General features: G+C 38.0%; 1 protein-coding gene across 1 annotated transcript in view; it reads left to right on the top strand.

The window, feature by feature from the left end:
• Positions 1-17,859, top strand: part of MALRD1 (MAM and LDL receptor class A domain containing 1) — a 400,826-nt gene that overhangs the window by 87,262 nt on the left and 295,705 nt on the right. The window contains exons 6-10 of the mRNA XM_014584241.1: positions 1,219-1,320; positions 2,485-2,631; positions 4,052-4,212; positions 8,402-8,494; positions 12,801-13,008. Coding sequence (XP_014439727.1) covers positions 1,219-1,320; positions 2,485-2,631; positions 4,052-4,212; positions 8,402-8,494; positions 12,801-13,008 — 711 coding nt within the window. The remainder of the gene's footprint in view (positions 1-1,218; positions 1,321-2,484; positions 2,632-4,051; positions 4,213-8,401; positions 8,495-12,800; positions 13,009-17,859) is intronic.

The following is a 17,859-nucleotide window of genomic DNA, read 5'->3' as shown; positions in this document are numbered from 1 at the left end:
CTGTCTCTCTCTTTCTGGCAAGTGTATGTGCCATATAGCAAAAGCCTCTCAAAAAAACAAATAAACAAAGAAGATATTGCTAGTTACTAAAGTGAGGGAGCTGGAACCATAGGGGTGATGGGTAAAGAGTGGGTTACTTGAAATGAAGATAAGGAAATGTGATCATGAGTAACGATAGCACCTGGTTAGAGGAATAAAGTTAGGGATTGTTTTTCCTTTTTCAATCTCTTTCAAGATCATCAATAAGAAAAAAATCAAGCAACTGAGAAGCAAGGTGAAAGTAAATATTGAAATGACAAAGAATGACAGTCAAGGGGCTGGCAGGTGGCATGATAATTACGTCACTGGACTCCCACATAGTTGACTATGATTCAGATCCCAGACCTGGCAGCTTAAAATTCAAGCCAGGAGTGTATGCAGGCATGCCCAAAATCCTGAGAGACGAATGGAAGATAAGGGATTGCAGTGTGGCCATCCTGGCTGGAGGGTGATTTGCTTTCTGTCTCTCTTTCTTTCCAGTGAGTTCATGTGCCCTATCAAGCACACATGACCTAAGGCAAAAAAAAAAAAAAAAAAAAGTCTTTAAAAAAAAAAAAAAAAAAAAAAAAAAGAACAATAGTTGAGAGCTAACATCTTCAGGGACTGAAGGGCAGTGCACCAACAGCCAACACCATGAGCCTCTCGAGTTTTGTAGAGTCAAAGCTCAAGCATTAGGAAGGTGAAAGTGAGAACTGTCTGGAAATGGCAATGAGGGTAGGAAGAAGACTTCATCTACCTTCAAGTTCTGTGACAGGGTTGGGCAGGGGGAACAACAAAATATCAGGCACAATTTGAAAGGACTTCCCTATTCTAGGGAAGATGTAGCATCCAGTTAAAGGAAACCCTGTCTGTTACATTGCACACATATTATGCAATTGCCCACCTAATAATAGGCTCTTAGTTTCAGGATTAGGGCAGCTTACTTACTTTAGTTGGAAACAAGGAAGGTTTGGTTTTGAGGCTTGTCTGTCATCACAGAGATCTAATTAAAGGACAGAAGCACTGGCGTGTTGGTTTTCATCTCTCTGTGTGTGAATGAGTGTGTGTAATAGTTTAATCCTGCCATAGAGAAGAGTTGGGGGGACAATACTTATACAACAATTGTTAACAATGTAAAAGGATATGAGTCTTTCTAGTTGCACCCTTATCTCACTTCTTGCCAATCTTTAAATTGAACAGATAATATGTTACCGTGTCAAGAAGAATCCAGCACCACTCTGGAACTATGCCATCCAGATGTAGATCTCTGCAGAGTTGATTCTGCAGAGGAAGGTCTGAAACGTAAGTGTTAAATTGAGATGCTTACCTTGTTGGTGTGAGGGCACTTTATAATCCTCAGACACCATTTAGGAAAACCACATGCCAACCTTTGTGGACATTATTGCCCTAGTATTAGTTGGAGTGTTACTGGAAGTCTGTAGTTTAAATAAAAAGTGAAAAATACTGGGGCCAGCAAGCGACATAGTGGACTTCTAAGTAGCCAACTGCAGTTCGAGTCCCTGACCTAGAGGCTTGAAAATATGCTGGGCATTTGTGCATGTGTGCCCAAAATCCCAGCAGAAGAATGGAGAAGAGATTGTGGCATGGCCAATCACCAAGGTGTGATTTCTCACATTTTCTCTCACTACCCCACCGTCTTTCTCTTAAGCACACATACTCTATGGCCAAAGCTTAAAATAAACAAACAAACAAATAAATACATAAATAAATGAGTGAAAGATACTAAATATGTCAATTTAAACTGAGGTTGTTCTCTAAAATAATATTGTTAATAGCCACCTTGGAATTATACACAGTATTACTGTTTTAAAATGATAATGTGATTTGGATAGTAAATAGATTTAATCTAATTACATAAGTAGGTAAGGTCAAATATAATGCATTAAATATTTTCAACTGAAGTAATAATACAAGAAAAACTAGGAATCTCTTTTCATGTTTTCATAGCAATCGTCTTCGTATGGAAGATTGAACGTCTGGATCAATTGGAGAGCTTCATTAAAACAAAGTTGCTAGTGCCCACTGAAGTTTGTTGAATCAAAATTTTCAGATAGGGACCAGCAGATGGTATAATGATTACATCACTGGATTTTCACATAGTCGACTATGGTTTGAGTCCAGGACCCAGTGGCTTAAACTCAGGCCAGGCGCATGTGTGTGCATGCCCAAGATCCCTAGAGAATGGAAGAGAAGGGATTGTGGTGTGGCCATCTTCTTGGGGGGTGATTTATCGCTTTCTGTTTCTCTCTGTCTCTCTGGCAAGTGCACACGCCCTATAGCAAAAAGCTCTCTTTAAAAAATTCAGTTATGAATTTGTGTGTGTGTGTGTGTGTGTGTGTGTGTGTGTGTGCAAGCGTCTTCACTGATGACAGCATACAGCTCTGGTTGAACACTCACTATAGGAGACTACACTGGTCTAACAAGGTGTGGTTCTTCCCTCTTCAGTGTGTCGGGCCTGTGGATTTGAAAATGACATGTGCGACTGGACATCAGAGGCACCACCTGGGCACGTATCTTGGGTACGCACAAAAGACAGAGAGGTCCCTGCATCTGAGTCCACACTCTGGCAGGACCAAAGTAGTGATGATGAAGGTAGGAAATGAAACATATTTTATATAGTTTTAGATTGCTGCTTTACTGGGTTTTGACAGATGTATAGTGACTTGTCTCCACCATTATATTAGGTGATCTGGAAAGTCGTGATGCATTTTTGCATGGAAAACCAGAAAAATACATCATGACTTTCCCAACAACCTAATAGTATCATGTAAAATAGTTTTGCCACCCTTAAATTCCTCTATGCTGGACCAGCAGGTGGCATGATGTTTGGGGTACTGGACTCCCATATGGCCTACTGCATGGTTTGAGTCCCAGACCCTGTGACTTGAAAAACACACTGGGCATGACTTTTCTGACAACCCACTGATGTAAGACTTCCAGGTAGTTTGTTAAGAAAGAGAACACAGAGAACATTTTAAATTTAGTCTCATAAACCATAAAGATTTTACTGTTACAAGGAGAAAACAATCAGAAGTAGAAATAAGTTTTGAACAAAGAAGAGGAATTCTACATTTTTTTTTTCATGTGTTTTTGCTGTTGGACAGAAAACATGAGTTTAACAGATAGACAGAGAGAGAGAGAGAGAGAGAGAGAGAGAAAGTGAGAAATCACTCCCCCCACCCCAAGGAGGATGGACTCACTGCAGTACCTACCCTCTCTTCTATTTTCTTCTCGGGATTTTGGGCATGCACACACATGAACCTACGAACCTGGAGTGTTTTTCAAGCCCCTGGGTCCAGGACTTGAACCACAAAGTTGACCAAGTGTGAAACAGCACCTTAGTCACCATGCCACTTGCTGGCCCACGGAATTCTGAATTTTAAGATATTGCAATATAATATTTAAAAGAAAATAATAATAATGATTGGGTATTGTAGGAATTTTTATACAATAGATTTATTTTATGAGACAATAGAATTTTTAATATTGTATGTTTTATCAAACTTTGAAGAATTAAAATATTTCAGTACATTTTAAGAATCATACATGAAACTGAAAACTCATTTTTGTAGTTGATGCTATCCTTTTAAAAGTTCGTATCCCTTTGGGGACCAGCAGTTAGCATAATGGCTATGTCGCTGGACTCCCACGTAGTCGACCGTGCTTCGCGTCCCGGACCCAGTGGCTTAAAACTCACGCGGGGCGCATGTGCATGCTTGCCCAAGATCCTGAGAGGAGAATGGAGGAGAAGGGATTGCGGTGTGACCATCCCCCCTGGGGGGTGATTTCTCGCTTTCTGTCTCTATGTCTCTCTCTGTCTGTCTGGCGAGCACAACCGCCCTATAGCGAAAACCTCTCAAAAAAAATAAAAAAGTTCGTATCCCTTTAAATATATCTGTATTTCAAGCCTGGTCTTGAAAAATTAGAAAATTTAATAATTTTGATTTTGTTCAGATAGAAAGCAGCTAATTGTTTTTTCTAAATTTTTTTTTCTTTTTTCTTTTTTTTCCAGGGTACTATGTGTGGGTAGGGTCTAAGCAATCTTTTAACCCTTTAGACAACAGGGCATATCTGAATAGCTCTGTGTATCACTGCTTAAGCAAGCGTTGCCGTCTGCAGTTCTACTACTCAATGGAAAACAGTGTGTTGAGAGTAGGACTGCATGATTATAAGGTAAGAAGAGGCTCACATTTGTTTCAAATTTATTGACTAACTGATATTTCTATTTTTGTGTTTCTGTTTCTCAGTTGCATATTGACTTTAGATATCCTTTAACTTCATTCAGCCTACTTTTAAAAATGATGATTAAGAAGCCTGTTTAAGAGGTACTATTATATATAGTGGGGCCCAGATATGGTTTATTACCTGTTGATGAGGAGGAATATAGTATTCTCAACTGGGCTGGTCTGAGGTGTATATCATGCTGGGTAAAGTCTCTTTACAAGCTAAATGATAATAGTGACTAAATGTAAATAATAATAATAATAGAAAAGAGGTACTATTATGTAGAAAAGTTAATAGGATAATTTACACAATAGTTATTCATAAACTGTTAAATTTATGAGTATATATTAAATAAACTTATGTCTAATAAAAATGTGCTATATGGGATTCTGTATTGTTAGTTCCATAATGAAACTCTGATGTTATCTGTTCTGGATTTTGGATCTATTTAGCATAAAGCTAGAGAGATGATGAAAGTAAATTACTTGTTTTAGTATCAGGAGATACAGTTTTAAAGTCTGGTGATGACTGATTAAATACAGATAAATAATCATTTGAATTAAAAAAAAAAGGCATTCCAAATAGAGTGAAAGTTGTGCCAATTATGCTACTGAATACAACTAGTCCAGGCCTTTTCACCCTAACATTAATTGAAAATAATCCTCTACAAGTGGGAAAAGACATGAGGTACTCTGAGTATTTCTATTGTGAAGAAGAATGTATTTGTAGATGAGAATAAAGGAATCGTAGGGATAATAGAAGTCATTCTAGAAATGGAAAACATTTGGCAATATGAGAGAACTTTAAAGACTTATTCAAAAATAGAATTAAATTATATTCATTTTGGTATAATAATTTTGAAGTCCACGCATAGTTTTTCATGAAATTTTTGATGACCTCTTGGACAGTAATTGCAGGAATCCTGACACTGGAAGAAAAGTCAGTTTCCTTTAGCTCAGGCTGCTTTGACATTGACATCTGCTAAAAGTAACTGGATGATGGGTGTTAAGTAAAAACAGAAATAAAGTAAAAACTGATTTTATTTCGATGGGATACCTACACCCCCACGCACATATCTTTTGTTTTTCTTTTATGAGCAAAAAAGAGGGAGTTGGAGAAAAGGGGGAGAGAAAGAGAAAGGGAGAGAGAGAGAGAGAGAGAGAGTTGTTTTTTTTTTTTTTTTTTTTTTTTTTTTTCATTTGAGGCATTTACTATAGCATACTGGGCTCACTGAAGAGACAGAGATAGAGAGACAGAAAGTGAGAAATCACTCCCAGGGGGAAATGAACACGCCACAGTTCCTTCTCCTTCATTCTCCTCTTGGGATTTTGGGCATGCCTGCACACATTGCCAGTGTGAGTTTTAAGCCATCAGATCCAGAACTTGAGTCCAGTGCTTTAACGATTTTAACCATTTCACCACCTGCTGGCCCCCAAAAAGATAGGTATTTTTGAGAGGGTCTCATTTTGTCAAGCTTTTCTTCCTCTAGCTGCCTGATTAACTAGAAACACAGGGTCATTGTGCCCGATGTATTTACATTGGTCTTGGAACCAAGCCTCCAGTCTCCCAAGAAGTTGCACTACCTGTGTGCCCCTGGGCTGCTAGGGTGTATTCATTTTATCACTGCTTGAATCATCAGCCAGAAAATGTGGCAGAAAAATCTGACCTCACTTACAGTATACCACTCAGTATATGAAAAGCCATTTAAGTTTGGAAAGAACTCTGCTCACTTTTCAAAAAATGTAAAAGCATTATTTTCAGGTAGAACAGGGAGAATCAATTAGTCATAGTGAAAAAAAAGCACAATAACTCTTAAATTATCCTCACAAAATGAAAGTGGGGGAAGTGATGAATATAATCTGTCAAGCCGCGTCACTAAAAGCATCTGTGGAAGGTGTAAATGTCTTGATGCTAAATAACTGAAATTATGAAGAAAACAATTGGAAGAAAAATTAGTTGTCTATTTCAACTTTTTTTAACTGTAATTCATTCTGATGTGACATGGAAACTATGAGCTGAAAATATGTCTACCTCTTGTGCTTCATGGGCTGGTAGAAGCCTTAACAGTTGGTATAAATAATGAATAAAATGAAGTCAATTTAAATGGACTTAGACTATCTTCTGAAATATTTAGGACTTGGATTTTGTAGTAGGCATGAGTGGGTACAGGATGAAGTTGACAATAGACTCATTTCTTAGAAACCTTGGGTACGAATGAAATAAATGAAGCTGAAGGAGGTAAGTACAAGAGTCTGAAAAATGAGTGTCACATGTCATTTGAATTACAATGAAGTGTCCCTTTCTAATGCTGTTTTCTATCTTACAGTAGAGGCAGTCAGAGAGCCAGTCTTAGAGCTCAACCTGAGCTATATTTATGCCATTCTCAGCATTTTTGCCATATTGATATATGAAAAAAAAATCAATGTATCCTATAGGCAAATATTATGAAAAATTGGGTCTGTATTTCCCAGGAAAATGTCAAATTAAGTTGAATGTTTGATAACACCTAAAGGACAAATAAGGTTATTGTAGAGCATAAGAACATAGCCATGAATCATAAAGACCAGTACCATAGGCACAATTTCAGAGTAGATTTTACATTTTTATTGAGTGCCTTCTGTCCCTCACAGGGTGTAGTAACAATTTCACCTACATCTTGTGACCTGAAAATGATCATTGTACAGGTGCATGACATAGAATGTTTTAGAAGATGTAGAAAAGCCTTTGATAGAATGACCAAAAAAATCAAGCTGTAGAAATATAATCTCCAAGAATATAGAATTTTTCCATAGGGAAAAAATAATATAATGGAGACCATGCATAAAATACACCTGATAAGTTTATTTTCACCTTTATATGAAATGTTTGCCTATTTTTTCTTTCCTTTCTAGTATCTTGGCAATATCACAAAATATATTAATGTTATTGGTTTCAAAATTTACATTGTTGGGAACCAGCAGTTAGCGTAATGGCTATGTCGCTGGACTCCCACGTAGTCAACCGCGGTTCGCGTCCTGGACCCGGTGGCTTAAAACTCACGCCGGGCGCGTGTGCGTGCGTGCCCACGATCCCGAGAGGAGAATGGAGGAGAAGGGATTGCAGCGTGACCATCCCCCCTGGGGGGTGATTTCTCGCTTTCTGTCTCTAATGTCTCTCTCTGTCTGTCTGGCGAGCGCACGCGCCCTATAGTGAAAATCTCTCAAAAAAAAAAAAATTTACATTGTTAGCATCATCAACAGCTAATTATTGCTGGTTTTTTTTTTTTTTTTTTTTTGAGAAGTTTTTGCTATACGGTGCGTGCGCTCGCTAGACAGACAGAGACAGAGAGATAGAAAGTGAGAAATAACCCCCCCGGGGGGGGATGGCCACACCGCAATCCCTTCTCCTCTGTTCTCCTCTGGGGATCTTGGGCAAGCACACACACGCGCCTGGCGTGAGTTTTAAGCCATCGGTCTGGGACGCAAACCGCGGTCGACTACGTGGGAGTCCAGCGACATAGTCATTACGCTAACTGCTGGTTCCCAAAATTGCTGTTTTATTTTTGAAGAATGGTACCTTATTTATTTATTCTTTTAGTGTTTACTATAGGGCACGTGGACTAGTCAAAGAGAGATGAAAAGAAATACAAGGAAAGTGAGAAATCATCCTCTGGGGTGATTGCCATGCCACAATTCCTTGTTTTTCATACTCCTCGAGACTTTGGCTGTGCATGAATGTGCACATGGCCCCAGGATGCAAACTGCTGGGTCTGGGATTTGAACCGGGTAGTTAGCCATTTAGGATTCAGTGCCTTAACCTCCATGCCACCTGCTAGCCCATTTCCTTTTATTTTTTTATGATTCCATTCAGATTCTTTTGTTCTGTCCTAATAATCTTTATCCAAGAAGAAAGGGGGAAAGTTTCATTTTACTACATGGACAGCCTTTTCTCCCCTTTATTTTTCCTTTAAAAGTGTTATTCAACTTTTTCATTTTTACACTAATACTTTAGTACTTTAATACTTTAATACTTTGTTTTTTTTCATATTTAATATCATGCAGGTAAGGTAAGCCCTACTAAATGCAGTGTATATGACCATGTATGTAAAAGGGAGAGTCGAATCTGGGGGATGAGTATTGTCTTTCTCTTCATGTCAAAGGAAGAAGAAATACTCTGGATACACAGCACGTCAACTCACAGCAAATGGGCAAAAGCAGACGTATTAATACCAGAAGACCTGAAAACATTTAAGGTATAAAAAAGAAAAAAGAAATATATTTTCTATATTACGTTTAACTTGTGGCTTTGCAGCAATGAATTTATCACCCATTGCAGTTGGCGTAAATTAACATTTAAATATGAACTGTAGATGGATATTCTGGGAAAGAACAATGACCTACTTCTTTTCATTGTTCCTATACCTACTCAGGCCTAGTTTTCTCCCGCAGACGAAGCAGAGTGTGACTACTCTTGTTTTAGTTTCTTCATTCTCCACGGGCTCCCTCCTTTGCACTGTTTAGCATCAGACTTCTCACAGCATGGAGGGAAGCAAATTGCATTGTAAGACAGATAAATATAATAGTAAACAGGTATTGAATATCAGAAGTGTGCATTACAAATGCAGTAATTCACATCATTATAACACACAGAAAACTCTGAACTACCCCCAAGATACAGCTGAAACAAATGCTCAGTGGGAATGCTATCTCTGAATAAAAACTCATGAGATTTTGTGTCATATGTAGAGTATATTGGTTTATGTTTGTAGAGGGGTAAGTATAAAATAAAGAGCCTGGTTGTATGAATGGCTTATGAAATTTTCTTCTTTTTTAAAAAAAACTTGAGAGATTTTTGCTATAGGGTGTGTGCCCTGCAGCAAAGAGATAGAGAGAGACGAAAAGATAAAAAGCAAGAAATCACCACCTGGGGGGATGGCCATGCTGCAATCCCTCGTCCTCCATTCTCAGCTTGGGATTTTGGCCATGCATGCACACGTGCCTGGCATGAGTTAAGCCGTCAGAACTGGGACTTGAACTGTGGTGGACCATGTGGGAGTCCAGCGATGTAACCATTATGCCATCTACCAGTCCTGGTGAAATTTTCTTTCTTTATGGCAATACTACATTCATACCTTTTTCCTAGAAGAGCTCACCGATACTGAACTGTAACCATGCAGACTTTTAGAATCTCATATATTACAAGTTTGGAATCTCTAAATTATAGCATTTTTGTAGCAATCTTAACAAAGTTGAGGTGTATGTTATCCTATTGAGTTCACTTTTTGACACTATTTAATTTTATTTAATTTTAGTTGCCAGAGGGCTTGTGTGCTTGCGGGGGTAGGGGGAGAAAGCACCCCTCTCCCCCAATGGGGCATGATCATGCTGCAATCTCTTTCATGTCTGCACACCAAAAGGATGTGGAGCATGCATGCACACATGCATGGCATGTTTTTCAAGCCATAGTGCAGGGATTTGAGCTGCAGATCAGGGAAATTTTGGTTCCCTTAATTAGCCATGGGGCTGACCCTTTTTTTTTTTTTTTAATAAGCTGATACCTATCTTTGTAACTTCTATAAGAGGTACTCAATAGGTTTCTCTTTTACATGAATTGAAGATTAAAGTTTATTTATTTATTTATTTATTTATTTGGAGAGGTTTTTGCTACAGGGTGCGTGTGCTTGCCAGACAGAGAGAGAGAGAGAGAGAGACAGAAAGCGAGAAATCACCTCCCGGGGGGATGGCCATGCTGCAATCCCTTCTCCTCCATTCCCCTCTCAGGGTCTTGGCCACACACGCACATGCGCCCGGCATGAGTTTTAAGCCTCTGGGTCCGGGACGTGAACCACGGTCGACTACATGGGAATCCAGCGACATAGCCATTATGCTAACTGCTGGTCCCAAGATTAAAGTTTATTTTGTTATTCAATTCTAAGATAATGTAAAATGTAGAGAAAGCAAATTTGGAGTTCTAGGTTTCCAAGTATATATGAAATGTCATTAGCTTAATGGCAGATTTTTGATCTGTATGTTTAAACTCATCCATTTTTAAAAACCAGTGCACATCATTTCTGCATATCTGATCTCTTGAGGATATGAAAATGCACAGCTATAAGTCCATGTTTGTTTGTTTTTAATTGCTTAATGCTGTGTGCACTCTCCAGAGAGGGAATGAGAGAAAGCCTCTCCAGTGGGGCATAGTCACACTGTCATCTTTCTCCTCCATTTCTGTATCCTCTCAGGATTTGGGGCACACACATGTGCCTGACGTGTATTCCAAGCTGCTAGAGCTGAGATTCAAACCATGGTCAGCCATGTGGATCTGGCTTCCTATGCATAGCACCTAACTTCTGTGCAAGAGGGTTGACCTGGTCCAATAATTTCCACATAGATGATATTCATAATGGAAACATATAGCAGCATGCAGAGTTTTCTTTTCTATTTTTTTAAAGTTTTTTTTTCCATAGATCACTTAGTCTTACTAGAGAGAGACAGAGAGACACTGAGAGGTACAGAGAGCAATCACCTCCCGGTGGGGATGGCCATACCATAGTCCCTTCTCCTCCGTTTTCTTTGGGATTGTGAGTACACGTGCACGTGCACCCAGTGTGATTTTCAAGTCATCAGGTCTGAGATTCAAACTGTGGCCAGCCGTGTGGAAATTAAGCACCTTAACTACCAGGCCACCTACTGGCCCCCAGAATTTTCTTATTATTAGACATATTTGAATTTAATATTTTTAAACTGTGTTGTTAAATGTATATGCAAACTGAATCTTCATCTTAAGTAACTCTTAACAAATATGTATCTTTCATGATTTTGGAAAGAAGAGAATTTATTCCCAAATCAAACTGACCAAAGTTGGAGGGAGTTGACCTTTATTCTTAGTGTCTTGACAACTTTAACAACATTTAATTCAATGCTTTTCAGTAGAACTTTCTTCAGTCTTAAAAATTTTCTACATATGAGTTTCTAATATGGTAGCCGCTAATCAGTTGGGGTTATTGAACACTTGAAATGTGGCAGAAAAATGGAATTTTTATTATAATGAATTTAAATAGAAGTAGTTATATATAATATAGTTAATAGCTACCATATCACACAACAGAGAATTAGGTATTTGCTAATAGTGAACTATTTATTCTTCTCCTGACCTCTTGGTGTTAGCTAAGCATTGTTTAGGACAGAACTTCAAGGAATACTAGTATTTTACCATTACCATACATTTGACTAGCAGTGGATGGTTGTTTCACTTGCTAATATTGTATACCTTTAGAAGAACTAACAATTCAATGGGGGGAATTTCTCTTTCTTTCTCTCTCTCTTTCTTTGTTTCTTTCTTTCTCAGAGATTTTTTTGCTATAAGGCATGTGCTCTCCAGAGAGACAAAAAGTGAGAAATCACCCTCCCCCCAAGGAGGGATGACCACACTGTAATCCCTTCTCCTCTCAGGAGTTTGTGCATGTATGCATGCACATGTGCTCAACATGAGTTTTAAATTGCCGGGTTTGGGGTTTGAACCATGGTTGACTATGTACAGCAATGTTACCATTATGCCATCTGCTAATCCCAAGATTTATTTATTTTAATTAGCACTTCCTTTTCTTATTAGAGAAATTGTTCTTTTATGTAAATTTAGTAGTATTTGTATTTTATTCTTTTGATTTTTCTATTTTTAAGGGATTTTTAAAAATTGATTTATTTCTTCTGAGAGAGAGATGGGGAGAGAGAGAGAAAGAGAGAGAGAGACAGTACCTCCAACAGTATCTTTACACTGCGATCCACTCCCAGCCTCAGCTGGCCTGTTATTCACATATGCCACGTGTGGTGTGTCAAGGTGGCCCAGGATGCAAACCCAAGACCTTTCCTGTGGCTCCAACTCACAGAGTATTACATGACCACTGTGCCAACACCTGGCTCCTAATGTTTTTTGAGTTAATTTTTTTTTCTTATATGAGTAAGAGACGAAGGGAGAGCCTTGGCAGTCCTACATGAGTCTTGATGCCACAGTCCGCCCCAGCTCTAGCCAGTCCAAAATTGTAGGCACCCGTTTGTCCTGTGTCTTCAGGAAGTGTCCAGGTGCAAACTCCCATGAGGGTCGAACTTGCAGAGCTTTGTGTTTTGCTGCTGCACCCATCTGCCCCTGGGCTGCTAAATGTTTTCTCTTATTTTGTGTTCTTTATTTGCCCAACATTTTCCTTCATGATTAAAAACTAATTTCAGTAGTTGAGAAATCAGATATAGTTATACCTCTGATTATATAATGTATGTATATAAGAGTTAATTCATCTGTCTCAAAAATGAGAGAACTGTAAAGATGATAAACAGGTAACAAGCTTGCAGTGTGGGACCTTTTTGATGGCCAAGTGGGATGCATTTTACTTGTTCTTGGGGCATTAGCGATGCCAGTGTACCCATGTCTCATTTGGTTGCCCTTTAAATAAGTGTTTTTCTAATTGCACAATCTCTATTAACCTTCTTAGGCTTCCTTTTTCTTTTTTCTTTTCTTTGTCTTTAAAAAGAATATAAATTCATAAACTAATCTTTTTTTTTTTTTAGATTATTTTTGAAGGGACTATTTTGAACCAGGGTAGCTTTATTGGGCTTGACCAGCTCTGGGTCTTTGCCTGTGGACAGGCCCAGTCTGAAAAATGTTGCTCTGGAGAAGAATCCGCCTGTTCCAGAGAGCAGTGCATCACCCAAAGTTCAGTCTGCAACTCTCCACACAACTGCTCTGAGGGATGTGATGTAGACCCTGCCACCTGCTGTGAGTGTTTTAATGGCTTAAATATTTACATGCTCTAATTCACAACTGTTGTGTGTGTGTGTGTGTTTGAGAGAGATTTTTGCTATAGGGCGTGTGCGCTCACCAGAGAGACAAAAAAAGACAGAGACAGAAAGTGAGAAATCAGCACCCCCCCCCCCCCGCGAGGGGCCCCCCCGAGAGGGGTTGGCCATTTCTGCAATCCTTCTTCTCCAATCTCCTCTCAGGATTTTGAGAACACATATACACACAGCTGGCATGAGTTTTAATCCAACGGGTCCAGGACTTAAACGACAGTTGACCACATGGGAGTCCAGCAACCTAACCATTACATCATCTGCTGGTCCCTATTAGTTGGACTTTTAATAGACTTTGTTACTGTCAAGGTAAAATTAATATGAAGTTTTTAAAATGTTTATGGGAAATAGATGTTATGAAAAATACTATGCATGGATTCCAAAAACTATTATGCACCAAAATAAACTCCTACTTCAATTCCATTTCTCCATGGACTTTCTGAAGTCTCCTCATCTGTGCGAAATAAGATGAATGTGTGTTCTCACTCTGAAATTATTGGCAGTATTTCTTCAGAGGTTTCTATATTAATTTAATGTTTTGGTGCTTGTTGCCAAGTCTGCAAAATCTGTTTGGTCAACCAATATATATTGGGCTGTCAGAAAAGTCATGACACATTATTATATAGAAAAGAATATGTCATGACTTTACTGGCAATCCAATCCAATAGTTGTGATTAGTGTGTGTGTGTGTGTGTGTGTGTGTGCGCGCACACATGTGTGAGTGAATGTGTGTGCTTTGGTACAAGAAGAAAATGGTTTGAAGAAGGACCTTCTTGGTACCTTCCCTTTGTAGTCATCTACTATGGGTGACAAACCTTTGTTCAATGCATGTCTTTCTCCTCTCACCAATTGGAAGCTGGGGGGAGCTTGACATTGCCCCCACATTGAAGAGGAGGTTGACATTGCCCTCCAGGGTAGCCAAGATATTAGAGGAAATCATTTCAGTCACAGCTGGCATGTAGGAGGGCCAAAAAGGCCCTATACTTCCCTTTCAAATCTTTTATGAAGAGCCTTTGATAGGCATGATGACAAGAGAGCCTATATTCACTCCAGTCAAGTTTAAGATAAAACAACTTAATTTTTATTTTCCATAATGGTTCTTCTATCAGGGAATTTAGCGAACTAAAATCCTTGTGCCTTCAGAAACCATGGGCTTCAACTAAATGAATCCAATTTCCATATTACAAACAATTTTTTTAAAGATATTAAAATTTTGACATTTATTTTGCTACAGTATTTTACTTTAGTCAGAAACTTCACTGAGCTGGAGAAAAACGTTGCAACAAGATGATGAAAATTCTGTGCAATATGCTTCTCTTGATGGATGGGAAGGATTTTATTCAATAGAGAGGGACAGAGCATAGAGGAGATGGGATAACAAAGGAGAAATCCCTGCTGGCCTTTTTGTGAACAGCAATTCCATCCGCTCTCCGAACACCTAGCTTCCAGCCAAATAATTTGCTAACCCATATGATTTCAATGGAGTCTTCGATCGACTTGTGTTTCATTCAGAAAGAACAATGTGAGGATGCTTTATTTCTCTAATGTGAACATGTCGGGTTCCTTTCCATGCTGTATTCAAGTGTTTTAGAGATGATTTGGTTTCTTTTTGGGGGGGAAATTAATCTTTTTAATAGTCTGTATTATTCTTAATTTCAATAACTGGAAGAAAATATCCGTCTTTTCAGCTGTATGTTTTGAAGCATTTTATTTTCTCCTCATTTTTCTCCCTAGGTAAACAGTTCCTTACATTCTCCTCTGAAATGGTTCTCTTAATCAAATTCCCACCTGTAGGATTAGCAAATATTTCAGCATTTCATTTTGGACATATTTTCCCATTTTCTTTGACTCTATTGAAGTTTCATTGATTCCATAGCTAGAATTTTTATAGTGGAGTAAATCTGGATAACACTCTGCTACTTCCTCTGGGTAAAAATGGTTAAAATGGTAAACTTTAACTTATGTGTTTTGTCACAGTAAAACACATACATATGTTTATATATAAATCTTTTGGTAATTACATACAGAAAAAGGTATATATACATATATATTATAGGAAAGATTCTAAAATTGTTTCCTTTGTACTCAAAAAGAGAGAGTAAGATGAACAGATCTGTGTCCTAATCAAAGTCATTTGGGAAATTTTGTGGAAAAGAGGTTTTTCTTAAATTACATAATGATACTTTCTATATTATTTAAAGAAAATCTATAAATTATGAATCTCCACAAAGGACATTACTATAATATTCAAGTGAAAGAATTTAAAACCAAGGGCCCTGGGAAATAAGTGCATTTAATTTTTACTATGATACTATCTCTAGATGTTTTTCATAATCAAAAACAATATATTGAAGACTACAGAGGAAAGAAAATCTGATACGTGCTCATTAAATGAAATGTTCTCCAGTTCAGTTCTGATACATACCTTTTATCTTATATCATAGAAAACTGATTCATGGGACCAACAGTTGGCTATGTGGCTAGGACTCCCATGTACTCCACCACGGTTGGGGGATTAAACTCATGCCGGGTGTGTGTGCATGCATGCCCAAGATCCTGAGAGGGAGGAGAAGGGATTGCGGCATGGCCATCTCCCCTGGGGGATGATTTCTTGCTTTCTGTCTCTCTGTTTCTCTCTGTCTTTCTGGTGAGCTCACGCTCCCTATAGCAAAAACCTCTCTCAAAAAAAAACACAAAAAAACAAAACAAACAAACAAACAAACAAAAAAACCTGATTCACTTGTGAACTAGAGAATTCATAAATATTTTAATTTTCATAATCCAGACTTTTTTCAGCTGCCAGTGAAATGCTTCCTTTCCTGCCCATATGCAGTGGTTAAATATGCAAGAGAAAACTTTGTTGTAACCTGAAAATGTTACTTTAACTAATGAACTCTGAGTGAAATTTCTCTAAAAGTGTGAAGTGTCATATTTCGTACTCTCCTGAGAGATGAAGTATATTGTATCATCAAAAAGTTAAAGGCAGCCAAGTAAGCAAAATTACTCTTGAAAATGAGTATACTTTATAGCATAAATAAGATGATTTTTGAGTTTTACAAATATTTAGCATTTAACATTAAGTATGATAAGGCACTTAATAGTCAGAATGTATCTTCCTCTGCTGGCTTTCTTCGATATTTATAACGTCACCTTAAACATCTTGAATGATGTAGGGGGAATATTAATGAGAGAACCTCAGGTGATTGGAATTTGTCTTTTATTTTATAGTGCAGTTAAATTATAGAATAGTTAGCTTAAAACATGCTTTGTGCACTGGAACAAATGTTATTGGTAAAAAAAAAAAAAAAGAAAAAATCGAGTAATTTGCCAAGATTTTTACAGAGGTAATTGCACCATTTTGATTTCATTGATCTTTACAGTGATGGATTTAAAAAATTTTTATTTTCATAGGATAGTGTTGTTTAGTGTTCTGTGGAAAGCACAAAGATTGACATTTTAACTGATAAAACATCTAGATAATGAAAGTAATCATTTAAACTTTGGTCATAAAGTCAGTTTTCAACCTTTTTACAATACTAAGGTATTTTTATCTTGAGAGTTTCTTTACATCTTTGTATTTGAGTGACACATCAGGTTCAGTTTTCTAAGCGTTTGGTTACCTCTAATTTGCATTTTCTCACTCATTGGTCTCAGGACCATTTCACACCAGTGCCTTGTTGGGGAATTAGGATGATCACTCCAGGGACCACCTGTGGTGAAGAAAAGTATTATTTGCATGAACTTGCTCTCCTTATGTAGCAGGATATAATTTACTGCCCCAACAGGGCAATATTGCCTTTGTTATCTGTATATAGTGAGAGAGAAAAGGAAATATATTAATTATTATGCTAGGACAATGACCATAAATAGGCAACTCTGGACCAAGTCAGATAGGTGGTCACCTTACCCACAAAATTTCTATTCCAGTAGTACCCTGGGGGATAAATGGAAGGGTTCCTTGTCATGGCCAAGTTCATAGCCAAGAATTTCAAACTTTAATTTTTTTTTAATGCATTCAATCACAGTATTTCAGTACAGCATGCAAAATACATTTCCCTAGCATGTATACACTATATATTAATCCAGTTAAAGATATCATATCATCAACAGATAATTTTGTTTATTAATTTTCTCAAGCCTTGAATGTTTCTTTTTTTTCCTTTTTTCCCTTGCACACATTTCAGAAATCAAGTATATACTACAGTTCTTGAAATTTTTTTTTCTTGTAGGGAGAGATTTTTGCTCTAGGATGTGTGCACTAGCTGGAGAGACAGAGAGAGACAGAGAGATTGAAAGCAAGAAATCATGCCCCAGTGGGGATGGCAACATCTTAATCCCGTCTCTTCTCAGGATTTTGGGCATGCACACACATGCGCCTGGCCTGAGTTTTAAGCCGCCAAGTTTAGGACTTGAATTGCAGTAGACTATGAGGGAGTCCAGCAATGTAATCATTACACCATCTGCTGGTCCCACAGTTCTTGAATATTTCCTTTTTGTTTTCTTTTTCTTTTTCTTTTTTTTTTTTTTAAGAGGGGTTTTTTTGAATAAGGGGAGCGGTTTTTGGCATAGGGCGCATGCACTTGCTAGAAAGAGAGACAGAGAGACAAAAAGTGAGAAATTACCCCCCGGGGGGATGGCCACGCTGCAATTCCGTCTCCTCCATTTTCCTCTCAGGATCTTGGGCACACATATGCCCAGCGTGAGTTTAAGCAACTGGACCCAGGACTGGAACTATGGTCGACTACATGGGAGTCTAGTGACATAGCCATTATGCCAA

The sequence above is a fragment of the Tupaia chinensis genome, unplaced genomic scaffold (assembly GCF_000334495.1).
Source record: "Tupaia chinensis unplaced genomic scaffold, TupChi_1.0 Scaffold146079_1, whole genome shotgun sequence".
Taxonomy (NCBI): domain Eukaryota; kingdom Metazoa; phylum Chordata; class Mammalia; order Scandentia; family Tupaiidae; genus Tupaia; species Tupaia belangeri.
The sequence above is the reverse complement of the archived record's forward strand: the minus strand, read 5'-3'. Positions and strand labels throughout refer to the sequence as shown.